The following is a 16,676-nucleotide window of genomic DNA, read 5'->3' as shown; positions in this document are numbered from 1 at the left end:
TAATATAAGTTCACTTTGCAGGTATTACTGAAAGCATGTTAGTGACATCTAGTCCTATTGTAGATAAGAGTTTTATTAAACCTAAAAAGTCAGAAGCCAAAATTATAAGCAATAAGATTTTAAAAGAAACTGAAAAAATAGATATATCTAAATTAAAAAAATCAATTCTATCAGATAAGAAAGGTATACTAATACAATTTTTTTTTAATATAAGCATAAAAAGGCCCTTTTCTATGCATAAAAATTAAAAAAATAGAATATCGAGTTCCCTTTCGTTTCTCAAAAATACACCAAACAAACTCTACACAAAATTTTTGAAAAGTTTTTTATAAAATCTATTTAATTTTCTATTTTTCTAATATGCATAAATATACAATTTTTTGTACTTTTTTATGCATAAAAATGGGTTTATTCATGTCCTTATAAAAAAAAAGTAAGATTTGTTAGAGGAGGTTGGGAGAAATGGCTTTTTCGGACTCACGACCAAACATCATTCTCGCTAGATAAAGCCAATTTTCCTCCCTAGTTATACAATGTACTATTACACAAGTTACATTTTTTACGAACTTGTTAAATAAAAAACAGTGATATCAACAGTGATATCAAAAAACAGTGATTCATAATCTCGATTGTACAAGTTTAGTCAAGTATAAAGTGGTTTGCCCTGCAAGCTCGGCCCAGGTGGCGCCACTCCAGTGGAAATGAAAAATATGCCAATCTGTGTCAAAACTGTGCCATAACTGTGCCAAAACTGTGCCAAACTGTGCCAAAACGTGAACATTTTGGACATTTGACACACTTATGGCACAGTTTGGCATAATCTTTTTGACATAATCAGTTTTACTACAATTTTCTACTCAATTTTCGTGCATTATAGCACATATTGGAATGATATTGGCACAGTTTTGCTTGATATTGGCACAGTTTGGCACAGTTTAGCATGATTTCGGCACAGTTTGGCACAAATCGACACATTTTAGTATTCGGTATAAAATTTTGTTTAAATAAAATTATTGGAAAATAAAAATTTTTGAGCTTAAAACAAGAGTTTTGGTGTTATTATCCGGGTAGTAACACTTATTTAGGCCTTCATTATGTGAATTTTATGAATTTTAATAATTCTAAACAACTTCCTTAGTGAAGAAAAATTCTGTGCCAAACTATGCCTAAACTGTTCCAAACTGTGCCATTGTATGCCAATATTGTGTCAATCTGTACCAAATTGTGCCGGATAGTGCGATCAAATTTGCACACAATTTTATTAATTTCCAGTATGACAAATTGTGCCAAACTGTGCCATAAGTGTGTCAAATGTCCAAAATGTTCATGTTTTGGTACAGTTGTGCTACAATTTTGACAGATTGGCACAGTTTGGCACAGAATTTTTTTCCACTAAGGCAGTACGCGTCTCAGCTGTCATGGCCGCCACGCACCAATAGAAGAACAGAATGCAGTTATTGCAGACTGCCACGAACTCAAATGTATAATGTGGAGAGCATGGAGGGGAGATGCCAATCAAACCAACATTAATTTTTGCAAAATTATTGCGAATTTTGCAAAACCCAAGGCATTTGTAGAATCCGCAATTGAATTGCAAACGTTTTATGCTACTCTTATGCCAATATAAGGCTGTATCTAGATTTTCGCTGCATAGAATAAGTGAGATAGCCTATTTATACGATATAAAAACTGTACATTGGTATAAAAGTAGCACAAAACGTTTGCAATTTAATTGCGGATTCTAAAAATGCTTTAGGTTTTACAAAATTCACAATAATTATGCGAATAATCATGTTGCTTTAAATGACGATCCTCCTCCACACTCTCAACGCTAGGCACATGAGTACGCAGCAGACTAGTCACTAGCACAGGCATGTATTCAGCTATGTTGTAGGTGCAGCGGCCATGACAGCTGAGACGCGTACTGGCGCCACCTGGGCCGGGTTTACAGGGCAAACATCCTCATACTCTAATGTGATTTTGGGTTGGCAGTAATTGTAAAAATGACCATATTCAATAGTATATTACGATACGTGTGACCTAAGTAGCCGATTATTGCACGGCGTGCATTAGCGCTCAAGCGCAGCAAGGGTACAATAAAACGTCGTACACTAATGAGCTGCTTAGTTCACGAGTATCGTATTAGTACATTACGATAACAGTGGCATAAATCGTACTTTACGGCATGGCGTGTCTAAGCATCTTAGCAGTCCATTATTGTACCGTGAGGTTAGCGATATACACGGTGCAATAATGGACTTCTTAGGTCACGGATAGGCGTGCCTTAAACGCGGATTTAAGCCACACTGTGCTATAAAATAGCACTGTGTGGCATAAGTAGTCCTTTATAGCACTCCGTGGCATAAATCCGCATTTATGTTACGCCTATCCGTGGCATAAGTAGTCCTTTATTGCACCGTGCATATCGCCCTCGCTACGCTTGGGCGCTAACCTCGCGGTTCAAAAAAGAACTGTATACAGATGTAACAATATCTTCTAATCAACTTTTTTCCCTCTCGCTCGAGCAACACGGCCTCGGAGTATGGCTTTTAAAACATAAAAAATTGCTAACTTATCAGTCGTAATCTGATGACATTCCATGCTGGGCAACATTCCATGCTAGGCGCATCTCCCCTATTGCTAATACGCATGTTTTCACTATTTTTGGGCGATTTTTTAGCTATTTCGTCCTTTAATACATGCATGCAATACATATTATCCAAATAAATACATGAATAAAATAAATGAATAAGCACCAATGAGCATTCATGTAACATGTACCGGTATGGCACCTCTAACTTGATACAGCACTAAACGCCAAAGCTTCCTTAATATGTTTAAATTCATATATTTTACATTAAAATTTAATAAAATAAAAATATTCAAGAATACGCATTCATAATTATAATTTTTTTGTAGATGAAATTGACTCAAATGCTGATCAAAATAAAGAAAATGAATCAGAAAATTTACCCTTGAATGACAATGGTAATAAATTGTTTACATACATAGTTATCCAGTTAAAAAACATCTTTAAAACTGACATGGCATTCGATATATTCATAAACTTACTTTTTTATTTTTATTTTAGAATTGCAAGATCTTCCTACAGTATTTATAGATGAAGAGGGTAATGTCCAGAATATGTCTGATGTTGAAATTGAAATTAAAAAAAAAAATCAACTGTGATAACGAAGAACCAATTTATGACCTAGAAACAGCAACTTTAGTTATTAATAATGATGCGTTGGACAATAACATTGATAAGAAAGTATCAGATGATCTTAAAATGACAGATTTAGATATAAGTAATGATACGTTGGACAATAACATTGATGAGAAAATTCCAGATGATATAAAAATGACAAACTTGATCAAACTGTTTACTCGTCGCGTCTTCCGATATAAAAGCCCTTGAACATTTCTAGGTTCTTCTGCACCTAGAAATTTTAATCCACCCCTTGCTGAATCTTCTTTCACAGATCTACTCGAATGACGTTCTTCATTGCTCCGTTGTTGGTGATTTCCTTGAGTTTCTAAGATGTAGTAACCAACTGAGTAGTATAGTACTCTATAGCAGTACTTTCTGGTTGATACTTTGGCGGGGGGAGGAGAAGGGGTATATCAAACCGTACCTACCTCCCCTACCAGCTTTTCTGTCCTAACCTCTCGGCGCCGCTACTTCATCGACTCTCTTTACTATCGCGTGTCTCAATGCTGCTTTCTAATTATTTAGCTCTTTGGCTGTTGGAGAACGTAGTCCTACTCGCCAGGCATAATCCCATTATGTTTCTCTTGTTCTGATTCCTCGTCGATGCACAATCTTTTGACTGTCTGTGACTGCTGGTGACCTACATCTTACTCATTCATCATTTCGCCGCGCCTCCCTCGTGATACTACCAGTATATCTGTGACCAAGATCCTTTGGCTCCTTTCCGGGCGTCTGCACTCTTGAACTGTATTTTACGATGCAGCGTACTTGTCCTATTCTCATTATTTGCACTTCTCTTGGGCGTCAGATTTTGCAATATCTCGCACTATCTCATGATTCTTAATCTTACTTACATGAATTCTATCGTGTAACACCGCAAATACCTTAAAATTACATCGTTTAGTGTTTCCTTATCTTTTGCTTTCACCCCTCTAAGTATTTTTCATTTCTCTATCAAGAGTATAAAAAGCCGTTTTGAAGTCTATGAGACCCGCGTATAATTTTCCTTCTTTATTTTTGAATGTATTCCCTATCAAGCTGTTCATCACAAATAAATCATCCTTTGTTTCTCTTTTACTTTTGGATCCCGCGGAGCTTGCTCTTGATATTTTATAGTTATCACGCCACCCATTTATCCTAATACCATTATTTTGGTCAGTACTTTATACCTTTCGTTTAATAAAGCTACCCCCCTATAATATTTCCTTTTATATCTTCTTCTTTCGCTTTGTATATTGGATATATCCTGACTATTTCCCACGCTTACATTAATTCTCCTTTTTCCCACATTTTGTTTAATGTTCCCGCTAATTCTTTAATCCAAACATTTTGTAACTATTTCAGAAATTAAACTTTTAACCCATTTTCTCTCGCTGCAGTTTTACTTGTACAGTTTCTATATCTCTGTTCAGCACTGCGTATTCTGTGTCTTTTGCTGTCTTTCTTGATCTCCTATTTTTTTCTACCTTTTCTATTGCATTTCTGTTTCTCCTTCCTCTTTCTCTTTTAGTGACCATTTGGAATGCTTTTCCTATTCTTTCTTTGATATATTAATTGCTTTCCTTGCCTTTTTCTTTATTATAAAGGCTCCTACAACTTCCCAAAACTCCCCCACATTTTTTACTTTTTACTATCCCCCTCCTCTATTCTGCTAACACTTGTTCCCTTCTTCTATTTCTTAGTTTTTTAGTTCAACTCTCTCCATCTTTAGCCTGAATTTATACTTCCCACTTATAGTTACTAGCCATCTTTTTAGGCACTTTAATACAGTTTTTCTCCCCTGTTTATTCTATTTTTACCCCTATTGTTTCCTTTCTCTTCACTTATCAAGTTCAGTTTTTGTGTTGCATTCTATATCTCTTTATACAAATTTTCCCATCTAGATCCTTTGGTAAGTCCCTCTACTTGCAGTTTTTACCTACTTCCATTTTTTTTGTATTATATTCTCTTACTTCTATCCTAATAGAGCTTTCTTTTAATGACATCCTCACTTCCCGTATTTTCTAATTCTCTTTTAACTATAATTAGGTAAATGGCAAATGAATTGAAACAGGCGTACTTATATTGCAGTATTTGTATGCAATATAATTATATGTATTATGTAAATCATATTATAGTATATTACGATACTTGTGGCATAAGTCGAACTTTATGGCACGGCGTGTATAATCGTCCGAGCGTAATGACTGATTCATAAATCCGCTGTCACGCCTATCCGTGACATTAGCAGTCCTTTTTTGCACCGTGAGGTTAGCGCCCAAGCGTAGCGAGGGTGATATGCACGGTGCAAAAAAGGACTACTAATGTCACGGATAGGCGTGACATAAATGCGGATTTATGCCACGCAGTGCTATAAATAATGTAATTTGATACTAGCGTTATATTGTAAATTTTAGATAAAATAGCGTCAAACATTGATATTAATTATTTTTACTTTTTATTTTATAGATCAGAAAACTGTCCCTAAAACTACATCGAAAGGAATAACAATGAACAAAAAAGTTATGAGTGACGTTTTTAAATTTGCAGACACAAAGAAAGTAGGACCACACTGCTTAGAAACAGGAAAAAAAAAATATCCATGTTTTTATTGTGATGAAAAGTTGACAACTTTGTCACGGCATTATAAAAGCAAACATGCAGAAGAGGCGATTGTTCAGGAGATCAAACAATATGAGCCATCAAGACGACTCAAGGGACAAAAAATCACTGATAATCAAAAGTATACTGATTACTTATATTCGTATCTTAGAAAAGCCGCAATTTTAAAACACAATTTGCAAGCTGATTTTAATGACCAGTTTCATATAGCAAGAACACGACGTGAATCGGACGAAGATCGAACTGTTTCGATGTATGAGTTATGTACCACGTGCAGTGGCTTTTACGCTAAAAGTTACTATCATAAGCATGTAAAAAAATGTACAAATAACACCAAAAGCACATTACAAGCTCGAATAGAAGGTAATGCAGCTATTGGTAAAAAATCTGCTTCTATTAAAGAACATTTACAGAAAGTACTTTTAAATTTAAGAAAAGGAGCAATTAAGGATATTATAGAAGAAGATGATGTTATCATAACGTTTGGAAACGGACTAAGTTACAAACATCGGCATCATTATCACCAAGGTGACATGATTCGTGCAAGACTGAGATGTACTGCTAGATTTCTAACAATTTTAAGAAACATTAGTAATAACACTGTGAAAAGTTATGCCGACTTTTTTAAACCTGAACACTTAGACTATCTTTTTCCAGCAATTAATGAAATTGGTCAGTATAATCAAGTAACCGATTTATATGACGTCCCTGCTACGGCTGCAGCTGCAGGAGCTTATGTTAACGAATTGTGCGATACCTATATTGGTATGTGCATTAAAGCTAAGGACCAAAGTGCATGTGATGACGCAATGAAATTTATGCACCTGTACAAAACAGATTACAATAAATATGTGACAAAAAGTGTTGCAGAATCGACAGTTGAAATGCAGCGTAACAATAAAGTTGAATTGCCAACGGAAGAAGATTTAAGATTATTTTATACTTCTATTACTAGTAGAAGAGATGAACTTATTGATGACTTGAAAAATAATGGATTTAATATGACCAAATGGATAGAATTAGGCGAAGTAACTACGATTCACTTAGTAATGTTTAGTAGTCGCAGAGTAGGAGAAACAGAGAGACTAAAAAAAGGAAATTTTGCAAAAATAGAGCGTTTAGAGTCAAACAACAATGGATCTAGAAAACTTTCTTATGAAGAAATAGAGTTTCTACAAAGTTTCCGTCGAATACTAATCCGCGGTAAACTAAATCGAACTGTTCCTCTATTAATGATAGACAAAGATGAAGAGGCAATCAATTTGTATATGTCTTTTTTCAAGGTAGAAGAAGCTAACGTGGACAAAAACAATCCATACGTTTTCGCACTTCCGCACTTTTCGCACAAGCTTGATCAAGAATTTGAGAGGAACATTATTTAGGAAAAATATATCAACAATAGCTATGAGTTTGAATCTCTCAAACGGTGCCAGAATCGACCTGTATGACGTATTAGGACATTAAGGGAAGATAAATAAAAACATTTATGCACAACACGAGTTTCAACAGCAAATTTTAACAATAGCACCGATATTATTGAAAGCATCAACTGCTGTTAACAAATTAGATGAACAGAAATGCGAAAATGATGATGAAGAGGAAGATATAGTCCAGTATGAAACTATAATACCTGATATGAATACACGAATACCAATTCTCGAAAGACATACAGATAAGCCATCAACACTGGCTAAAGGGAATGAAGGTAAGAGTTTTTATGATATTTTTTGCTTTTCAAATGATAATGAGAATTTCTCGTCTCTCTCTCTCTCTCTCTCTCTCTCTCTCTCTCTCTTCCTCTCCCCCGCCCCCCCCCCCTCTCTCTCTCTCTCTCTTGGGTGTTTGCTTTCTCGGAGATCTTACTGCGATGATCCGAACGAAATTCTTGTGTTTGTCTTTCTGCAGACCCTATAGATATAGTCAATGCTCGTATCAATGCTTCTCTAGGTGACTATATAGTTATCATATAGCCAGTGCTGCAACGTAGTCACCAGACGAGCAGCTCCAACTGTTGGCTGGCTGCTCTACACCAACTCTCAACATAATCAGATTCATTATTTCCGCGGGGAGGTTCCACGATCGTCCGCGTGTGGGATTGAGTGAGGAGACAGGGAATTACACAATAAGAATTCTCAACTTTTTTCCGAAAATCTCTCTTTATTGCCTTCTTGCTCTACCTCGCCAAAGCTTTCGTGGCTATGGCATACGCGTGAACAGCTTAGCACAGCCTCTTTTTTGTACACGTCCGTGCGAGTTTTTGCCTTGGTGCCGCCGCACTTGAACAAAGGCCAAACGTCACATTCGTGCTTCTCTCTCTCTCTCTCTCTATTTCTTGCAAGCGACACACCACGTTGTCTTCCCTGACGTGCCTGCACTACGTCTTAACACGCTCGTCCTCTCTTACTCTATAATTTCGCTTTCTCTCATACACTTTTACAAAGACTCACACTGTACCAAATCAGTCTTACTAACTCCGAAAATGGGACGAGCCCCAGCTTCCCGTTCTCTCGAAGCCTCGCCGCTTTGGATGGCCGGCTGTACCTTTACTTGAAGGCGCTTGGGATCCGGGTTGGCTGATCCTCACTTGCGGTCCAGATTCTGCTCCTTGCCTTCCTACCTAAATACTTCTCGTCCTAGTGCTGGCTTTGCCAACAGGGACTACTCTCACACGCTGTCAAAGTCGGGGATGGTGGAGCGATTCCAACTGACGTCACATTGCTTTCCAAAGCAACTCTCGAACATGGCGATATAGGGCTCCTCAAGAGGACACATCCTCCAAGACGTTCCCCAGGTTCATCGTTTACACTCTTAAGAAAACTCAGTGTCACACTTTCTCTGTTAGCTCGGAACACGTGCGGCGCTAATCTGCACGACGCTCTCCGTTACCAAACACTTGTAGTCACCGCAAGGCGATACAGGGTTATATATATTCTAGATTAACAAAAGCAATATTGCCGCGCTCGATTCTCATAGTAGAATCAAAGCCGCTGCGACGCACATCGTTGCAGTGCTCACAATTTATCTGCTAGCTATCATAAGCTCAATCAGGTCATGTGGTATAAAAATTCTTGAGATGGCTCGCCATTGCTTGGTTATTGCCCCTATCTAAGTCGACCACTGTTCAAGTCCTTGCATAGGACGCTATAGAGCTCTTATGAGATCTCCCTACTCAGCGACCGCTGAGAACGCCCTATTCACAGATGCAGCCCTCATTCGGCTTCCTTTAACTTCCTTGCGCAGCTGACGACTTTGATACTCAATGGGCATCCCGCAACATGGTTCGTCTAACTACTGTTGATCCGTCGGACACATTAAGTGCCCCGACATGGAATTGGCATTATATCCTATTTGTCCGGTAACCCTTTGTCTTCATACATATGTAGCGTTACAGCTCTCTGATCCCTAGTGCCTCCCAGACTCCTGTTTAGCACTCCCCAGGTTACGCATCTCATGCGCTTCTTCTCTCTGTTGCGAGTATATCATGGTATGTTCGCGGCTATCTAAAGAACTGAGAACCACACGTTATTTTTATGTCTTGAGTTTCATTCTTTGATACACACAAAATATTGACCAATAATCATTTTTTTGTAACACACGAACGATTTGCGCGTTTTTCGTACCTATTAATAGGGACTAAAGTGACTCTTTTTTGTTTTTCCCACTTATTGAAAATGCTCGAATCTTCTAAACTCGCGTGAAATTCAACAAGTGCAGTTTGAAACGCGAAAATCAGTAAATGCGTTACAAAAAATATGATTGCACCAAGGGCTAAGCGGACTTTCTGGCTTCGTGTGGTTGCATTACTAACTAAACTCCACACTAGGCCTAAAATAGCCCACTTTACGCCCTTGGTACACAATATACTATTATTTTAATAATGTATCGATTTTTGCACAGAAGCTGATGATAGCAGAGAGCAATTGAAGGCAGTATCCAAGCCAGTTAGTAGAAAGCAAGAATTAGAGGAAGATGATCAGGATAAAGGTACAAATAAAATTGACTATTTAACATTTTTATCTGTAAATATAATAACTTGTTTAATAAAAAAAAATAAAAGTTATTTTGCGGAAAATATTATTATAATCAAGCGTCCTCTGGATGAATTTCTATTTTTTCCAACAGTGCAATAATTTTACTTAAATAGTATTGAAATATGGATAACGTTTAACATACACATTCTCACTTAAAAAATTATTTCGTTTTTTCGCAATTGAAGTAGATTATTTCTTTTTAAAAGGCGATTAAACAAGAAAAAAATTAATTTTTATTTAAATTGTTGAACAAGTTATTTGCACGTCTTAAACAATAATTATTAGAATGATATTTTTCGACTCGAATATAAAAGTGGATAAATAATCTTTTATAGCACAGTGTGGCTTAAATCCGCGTTTAAGTCACGCCTATCCGTGACCTAAGTAGTCCATTATTGCACCGTGTATATCGCACTCGCTACGCTCATGCGCTAACCTCACGGTACAATAATAGACTGCTTAGATTACGGATAGGCGTGACTTGGCGGATTTAAGCAGCTGTGCTATAAAATTGTATACGATGCTTGTGAACTAAGCCGCCCATTAGTGCACGGCGTTTTATCACCCACGCTGCTTTAAATACCTCGTAACTTTCGTTTCTTGAAACATTTGCTCAAATTACTAGATTTAGATTTATCTGTGCTTGTTAAATATAAGTTTTATAATGCTTTTGCGTATTATTTACAGAAAGTAATTATAATCCTAGTGAAGTCGAAGACGATGATTATGATGATGAATATGAGTCTAACAATGGTACAAAAAAGAGAAAAAGAAAATCTTCTGCTGCTGCGAGTAAGTTTGATTCAGAAAAAACACCTAGAAAGAGGTGGACTGCAGAACAAGAGGACTGCGTTGCGCCTTTATATGCTGCATATATTCGACAAGGAACAATCACTAATGTAGACATTCAAAAATTAATTGATGATAATTGTTGATTAAGTGGTAGAACTGTTGCACAAATTCGGTCCAAATTTTGGAAAGATAAAAATACATCAAAGAAACCGAAAACTTCTGAGAATGAAGTATTGTCTACTTCATTAAGTCGGAACCATGTTCCACTTGCGATCTACAATAATTTCCAGAAAAATATTGAATCTAAAAAGGCACCTTCTGTGAAAGAATGCTTGGAAGTATTAGATTCATCATCGCCTAATTTACTTAAGTATACTGTCCCTCAAATAATAGAATTTGTTAATAAGGCAATCAAATTCGATATCGAAGAATAATTTAAGAAAAATTTATCTCTTTTATTCGCTAATTTATTTTCCATAACTAACAAACTTGTTTGTAAATTATAAAATCTAAGGTCACCAAAGGTGTTATATCAAAATGTGATATAGTATTTAGGCTACAAAGTTATGTACGTATTAACTTAAGATGTCAACAGACTTTAAACTTAAAATGTGATTTATTAACTTAAATAAAATCAAAACTTATTACTATTTTAGTTTATAAAATGAGATTTAAAAGTCTAAAAAAATGTTCCTAATATTGTAAGACGTTAAAAAATTAGTATGGATAACTGGTATTATAACCATACATTTAAGATGATTATTTATTTCGTTAAATAGTATTTAGACTAATACTGTTTTGGTTTATAACCATGGATTTAATAGTTTGAACAAAAAAGTTTCTTTGTTTTGTATTTAATAAAAAAATTAATATGTATAACTGGCATCATAGCCATAAATTTTATTATTTCTGATGTAGCGTTTGAACAAAAAAAGAAGTATAAAAAAACGATATCTCTCAATAAAGTTTAGAAAAATATTTGTTGATTGTTTATATTATTAATTAACTGATACATATTCATAATCATATATTACTATTTTTAAGTTATTAAGTAAGATGAAGTTATAACGGGACAGTTTTTGTGAACTGACAGGGTTCGACGCATCACCTCTTTTTTGGCTATTTCTACATGGCATTCTTAGCTATCTATTAAAATTCTATTTATAAATAAATTGTATTCGTGCAACGCAACTTATCGAAATAATTACGTTGATTTTTAATTAATAATTTTACTGTAAGTCCGGTATAGTTTTCTTTTAATTAGTAAATGCTTACACCGATTATTGACAAATAATTGATGTAAAATAGTAATTGTTATTCTTTTGTGACGTTGCATTTGATATAATCACGTAAACTGGAGCAAACGATCACTATTATTAGATTACTTTATCCCAAAAGTCTCTACGGACTCCTGTGATTTCAAGAGCGGGACAAATAACCAGTTGGCCGTCTGCGTTTTGATACGAGAAAGATTGATCAGTTGAAAGGTTGGCGTTACGCTGTCTCAAGATAGTTACCACAAGTCCGATAGGATGCTATTTGCCAGTTGTAGTCTGCTGCCTACTCCACACAGATCCTGCAATTTCGCGTTAACCCACATAAATCTTATTCCCGCTGAACCTGACTACCATTAGCATGATTTGATGATGTGCCTGATGATTCTATTACGCGATGCTAACGCCAAACTCGTGACACGCAACGTACTCTTTCAGCAAAATAAAACGAAGACTTTGAAGAATTTTCAATTGGTCAGCTAGGCGGTCTGCTACAAAGTGAAAGAAGAGAAAGTCGCTTTGTGGCTCAATGTCTTGTGCGTCCCGAAAAACCTTCTCATAGGTGCCCTCTTTCTCTCCATTAGAATCTTAAGGGTTGACGCAGTTTTACGCGAACGCTAAAATAGCCGCGCACTATACAGGAACAGCTTTGCTCGGCACAGCTCCCAATGTCTCTTATTAACGCGCGCGATTTTCTCCACTGCTCGCCATCATTTGCTCGCTCTTTTTCTCTCTCACTCTTACGCGTTGTCTCTTTCTTGCTCCGATTGCTTCACGGCAGCGGCGCGTAAAATTTCCCATCGAATGTTCTTGCAATAATTTCACTGCCTCGTGTTTATTGCACATGCATCTGCTCTTCACTCAAGAAAATGTCAATAATAAATGTGTATAATATCTCCAGGTACAGTTTTTTCTTATATTAGTTAAATCTTTGTCGATGTCGTTATTGGCTTGGTTTGCCGGTGTGATTACAAGGTAACATATTCCAGACTCTCGAACGCCAAAATCGCAGATCTAAATCGAAGCAAGTTTCCGGCATCTTTGCGACTAGTAGCGGTATGGGTGGACGCACGATCTTCATTTTTCGTGAATAATTTGGTGAGGTCGGGAAACTGCTTCATATTAATGATTTCGTACATCGGACATTCAAGAAAGTAAGCTCTACGCTGCTTAAAGTTTGCCCACTCGATGCACAATCTACAAAGAATAATGTGTTCCATTCTCCTAATTCCTTAAAAGTACCTTACACACGAGTTTTGTAGTTCTTGTAGGTTATTGCAGAGCTAAACAAAAGCCTCTGGGTATACGTAGAGCAATAGCCGATGTATGGTACAATCAACGTACTCTACTAGCGTTTCTTCCACTTACTGCTTATTCTACTATTAAAGATGTGCAAATCACTTAACTACGCTATTTATAAACGCAAAATCATACAAAACGAACTTTGCATTCTTTTAAGAAAACTCTTCTGTATGTTTATATGTTTTAGTATGATTGTTTATAAAGCAAAAAGTCCTTAATCTATAAAGTGGTATGTAAATTAATTTTAAAACATAGTTACTTAATATTTTTTTAATGGATAAAATGTATGCTTGTCACATAATCTTTGTCTTTTTATATATTTCTTGTAGATGATATGCCTTTTTTTGCTACAATATGATATTTAATATTACCAAATTTAAGGGATTTCCATATAAACTGTATTCTAATTATGTCAGTTGAAACCCTTAAACATACCTAATTTATCTCTACGCTAGACACGGTTGTTTATTATAAATTACGTTACTAATTTCGGGCATCAATAGAAACTGAATACTAAATGCAATCAAAATTGAACGCAAATATAAGTGCACACTAATGTGCAATTAGTAAACGCAATCAAAACTATATTTGCTTAACTTGATAGCGGTATTTGAATGCCGCATTCAAAGTTGATTGCAGTATTTGAATGCCGCATCAAAGTTGATTGCAACTTTTGAATGCCGCAATCAAATTTGATTGCATCCAATCAATATTGGTTGCCGACTTTTGGATGCCGCATTCAAAAGTCCAGATTAACAAAATAAATGCGTTCAAATGTCCACGGAAACATACATATATGTGTGTGTGTGTTATATCTATCTTATAAGCCATTTAAATCTCAATATTGTTGAAAGTAACATTTCGATCCGGACTACGACCACCAAAAAATACATGGAGATACCTTTTTATAGTGCAAAAGTTCCTGTATGGGTCCTAGAATGGCAGAGATCCTGTATCATTGGCTAAAAATAAAGATATTCATAAATTTGTGATAATATTATTAAAATTCATATTTCAAGCCTGTGGCAAAGCTTATGAATTGCTTGGAGCATTCCTAAAAAATCACAGAGGTAGAAAACATCAAAATAAAGAAAGTCATCGTAGGAAAAAACTATTTCTTAATGTCCATCATTTACTAAAAATTCAAAGCTTAGTGATAGATTATTTAAATACATGTTTGCTTATAGAAATAAATTGCGCCACTCAGATCATCGCCAAAAAATCATAGAACTTGATTTTATTGTTACAAATATTCTTACCGAAGTCTTTCAGTTTATAACGTTTTTTATTTTTTTTTAATTTTTCTTAAAATTTCAAAATTTCAAAAATTATCAATAATTCTGATTTGCCAAAATAGAGTTACCTTATTCCCGCAAATGCAGAAAAAAATACGAGAGAATAAAAAACTACTTTAGTCCCGCTTTTCAAATAATAAATTGGCTATTATAGTTAAGCCGTAAATAAAACTATTTCAACCCTTCTGCCTCTCACTCTCACACTTGAAGTAAGGGATGGTAACGGAAAACAATAAACAAAGTTGGGGCTGTTCATAAAGTCATTGCCATAATCGTCTTCAGCATCCACGAAAACCTTTGAAGCATTTTTTCGGCGATTCTCCATGTTTTCACCCTCCAACCCCCCAAAATCACCCCTAGAGTGAGGGATGGGATGGTCAGTGAGGGCTGTTAATAAAATCATTGCCATAATCGTCTGCAGCATTGACGAAAACCCTTGAAGCATTTTTTCGGCGATTTTCCGTGTTTTCACCCTCCAACCCCCTAATTTCACCCCCTCAATGGGGGATGCTTGCATTTCCAATAATTTTTCCTCAATTGGTATGACCTACGGTTGAATTAAGAAAAAAAACAGATCGATATCTCCATTTTTTGTGAAGATATTAGGTTTGGAAAAAGCGATATATCCGATATAAGGGAAAGTGTGCTATATTCGTCAATACTATATATATATATATATATATATATATAGTATTGACGCAGGGCTATCGGTGTAGCAAGGCATCTTTTGCTGAGCATCCTTGGGTGCCAGGATGCGCCAGGACATTGGCGATCGGCTGCTTGCGATGTCTGCAGGCTACTGAGCGTGATAAAGTTGGACCAGCGATGGGCTGGACTGCGCAGCGTCTGTCGCTGCGAGTAAAGCGTTTAGCATCGCAACGTGCAGCGCGAGACGCGTGTTACGTCATTAGTTTAATAAGAAAATAATGAAAATTGAAATTAAATAAAATGACAACGCAGCTGCGTTACACAAAAAAAAATATATTTTCCGTAGGGCTTAAGAGCAGGCAAGCGTCCGGACAGCGCAATTAGGTAGTCCGAATGAACAGCAATTAAGAGCGTGCGCAGGTATAGCGATTAGGATCAGTATATGGCGGGCAGCAGCCCTATTGTAAAATTTGTGCGCAGCTGGGAAAAACCCAAGTGTCTGGGGAATTTAAGAGGGACAATCTGGCGCCTTGAACTTTGTTTGTGCTGCGTAGCAGAATACGAGGCTGTGCAAAGCAAACTTAAAATTTTAAAAGTAAAATATTTATAATAAAATAGATAGAAACTTGAATTCATGTAAAGTATGGACAGTTGAAAAGTAATAAGCAAAAACTGTGCATATTTTATTTATTTTAAAAATGTAGAACTCGTATTCGTGGCGTGGAAATAAATGTATGTTTGTACAGATTTACGATTTATTTTATTTTAAATAGATAGTTTATAAAAACATAGTTAGAAATAGCAGCTAGGTTATAATAGTGTAATGGTTTAACTTTCCCTAAGAGACTGGATAGTCAGTCGGTTCCAGGATCAGGATAGGGAAAAGGAGCAAAAAAGAGTCTGTTTTTATATTCACGACAATAACAAAATATATTTCTTAATTAAACAATAGCATTTGGAATCAGTTGTTAAATCCCGGCTGAAACAGAAATCAATTATGCGTCTTGTTAAAAATAATTCGCCTTTACAAGTAGAATTGTTTAAACTAACGCGGTTAACAATTTTACAAGAATATATACGCGATTTCGTTACAAGAATGATGCGGTGTTGGCGGCTGCGGTGTATCGGTTCGGTGGCGGTATGACGGGTCGGTGGTGGATTTTGAGATTAGGAATTCATTCGGTACGGTAGAGTCGTGTGCGCACGGCTACGCCGATCCGAATGTGTCGTGTAACAACGATCTCGACCGCTCTGTGTGCGCACAGTAACGGCCGGGTGAGGTTATGCCTCGGATTTGTGGAGTCGTTAGCGCACGGCTTTACAAATCTTCGTCGCTCGTCTCGTTCTTCTCTTTATCCTGTGTGCACACAGAGATAAAGCGAGTCGTGAGATGTCGGCGTAAGGCTGGCTTTGTTGGTTAGGAATTTACCTTTGTTTCACCAGGACATGAGCGCACGACCGGGCGAATCGCCGGCGGAACTATTGTTACTCCCTTAACCCTGTGGGCTCACAGTGGCAGAGG

General features: G+C 36.4%; 2 protein-coding genes across 2 annotated transcripts; both read left to right on the top strand.

Moving 5' to 3' along the window:
• Positions 1-5,676: 5,676 nt before the first annotated feature.
• LOC103317094 lies at positions 5,677-11,222 on the top strand. The gene is made up of 3 exons (XM_016988746.2): positions 5,677-7,517; positions 9,710-9,796; positions 10,531-11,222. Exons 1-3 carry the CDS (start codon positions 7,448-7,450, stop codon positions 10,776-10,778), a joined length of 405 nt encoding a protein of 134 aa, XP_016844235.1. The 5' UTR covers positions 5,677-7,447; the 3' UTR covers positions 10,779-11,222.
• LOC116738669 lies at positions 5,701-7,194 on the top strand. Its single transcript, XM_032601910.1, has one exon. It carries the CDS (start codon positions 5,701-5,703, stop codon positions 7,192-7,194), a length of 1,494 nt encoding a protein of 497 aa, XP_032457801.1.
• Positions 11,223-16,676: the final 5,454 nt, after the last annotated feature.

The sequence above is a fragment of the Nasonia vitripennis genome (genome assembly GCF_009193385.2).
Source record: "Nasonia vitripennis strain AsymCx chromosome 4 unlocalized genomic scaffold, Nvit_psr_1.1 chr4_random0003, whole genome shotgun sequence".
In the NCBI taxonomy this organism is placed as follows: domain Eukaryota; kingdom Metazoa; phylum Arthropoda; class Insecta; order Hymenoptera; family Pteromalidae; genus Nasonia; species Nasonia vitripennis.
The sequence above is the reverse complement of the archived record's forward strand: the minus strand, read 5'-3'. Positions and strand labels throughout refer to the sequence as shown.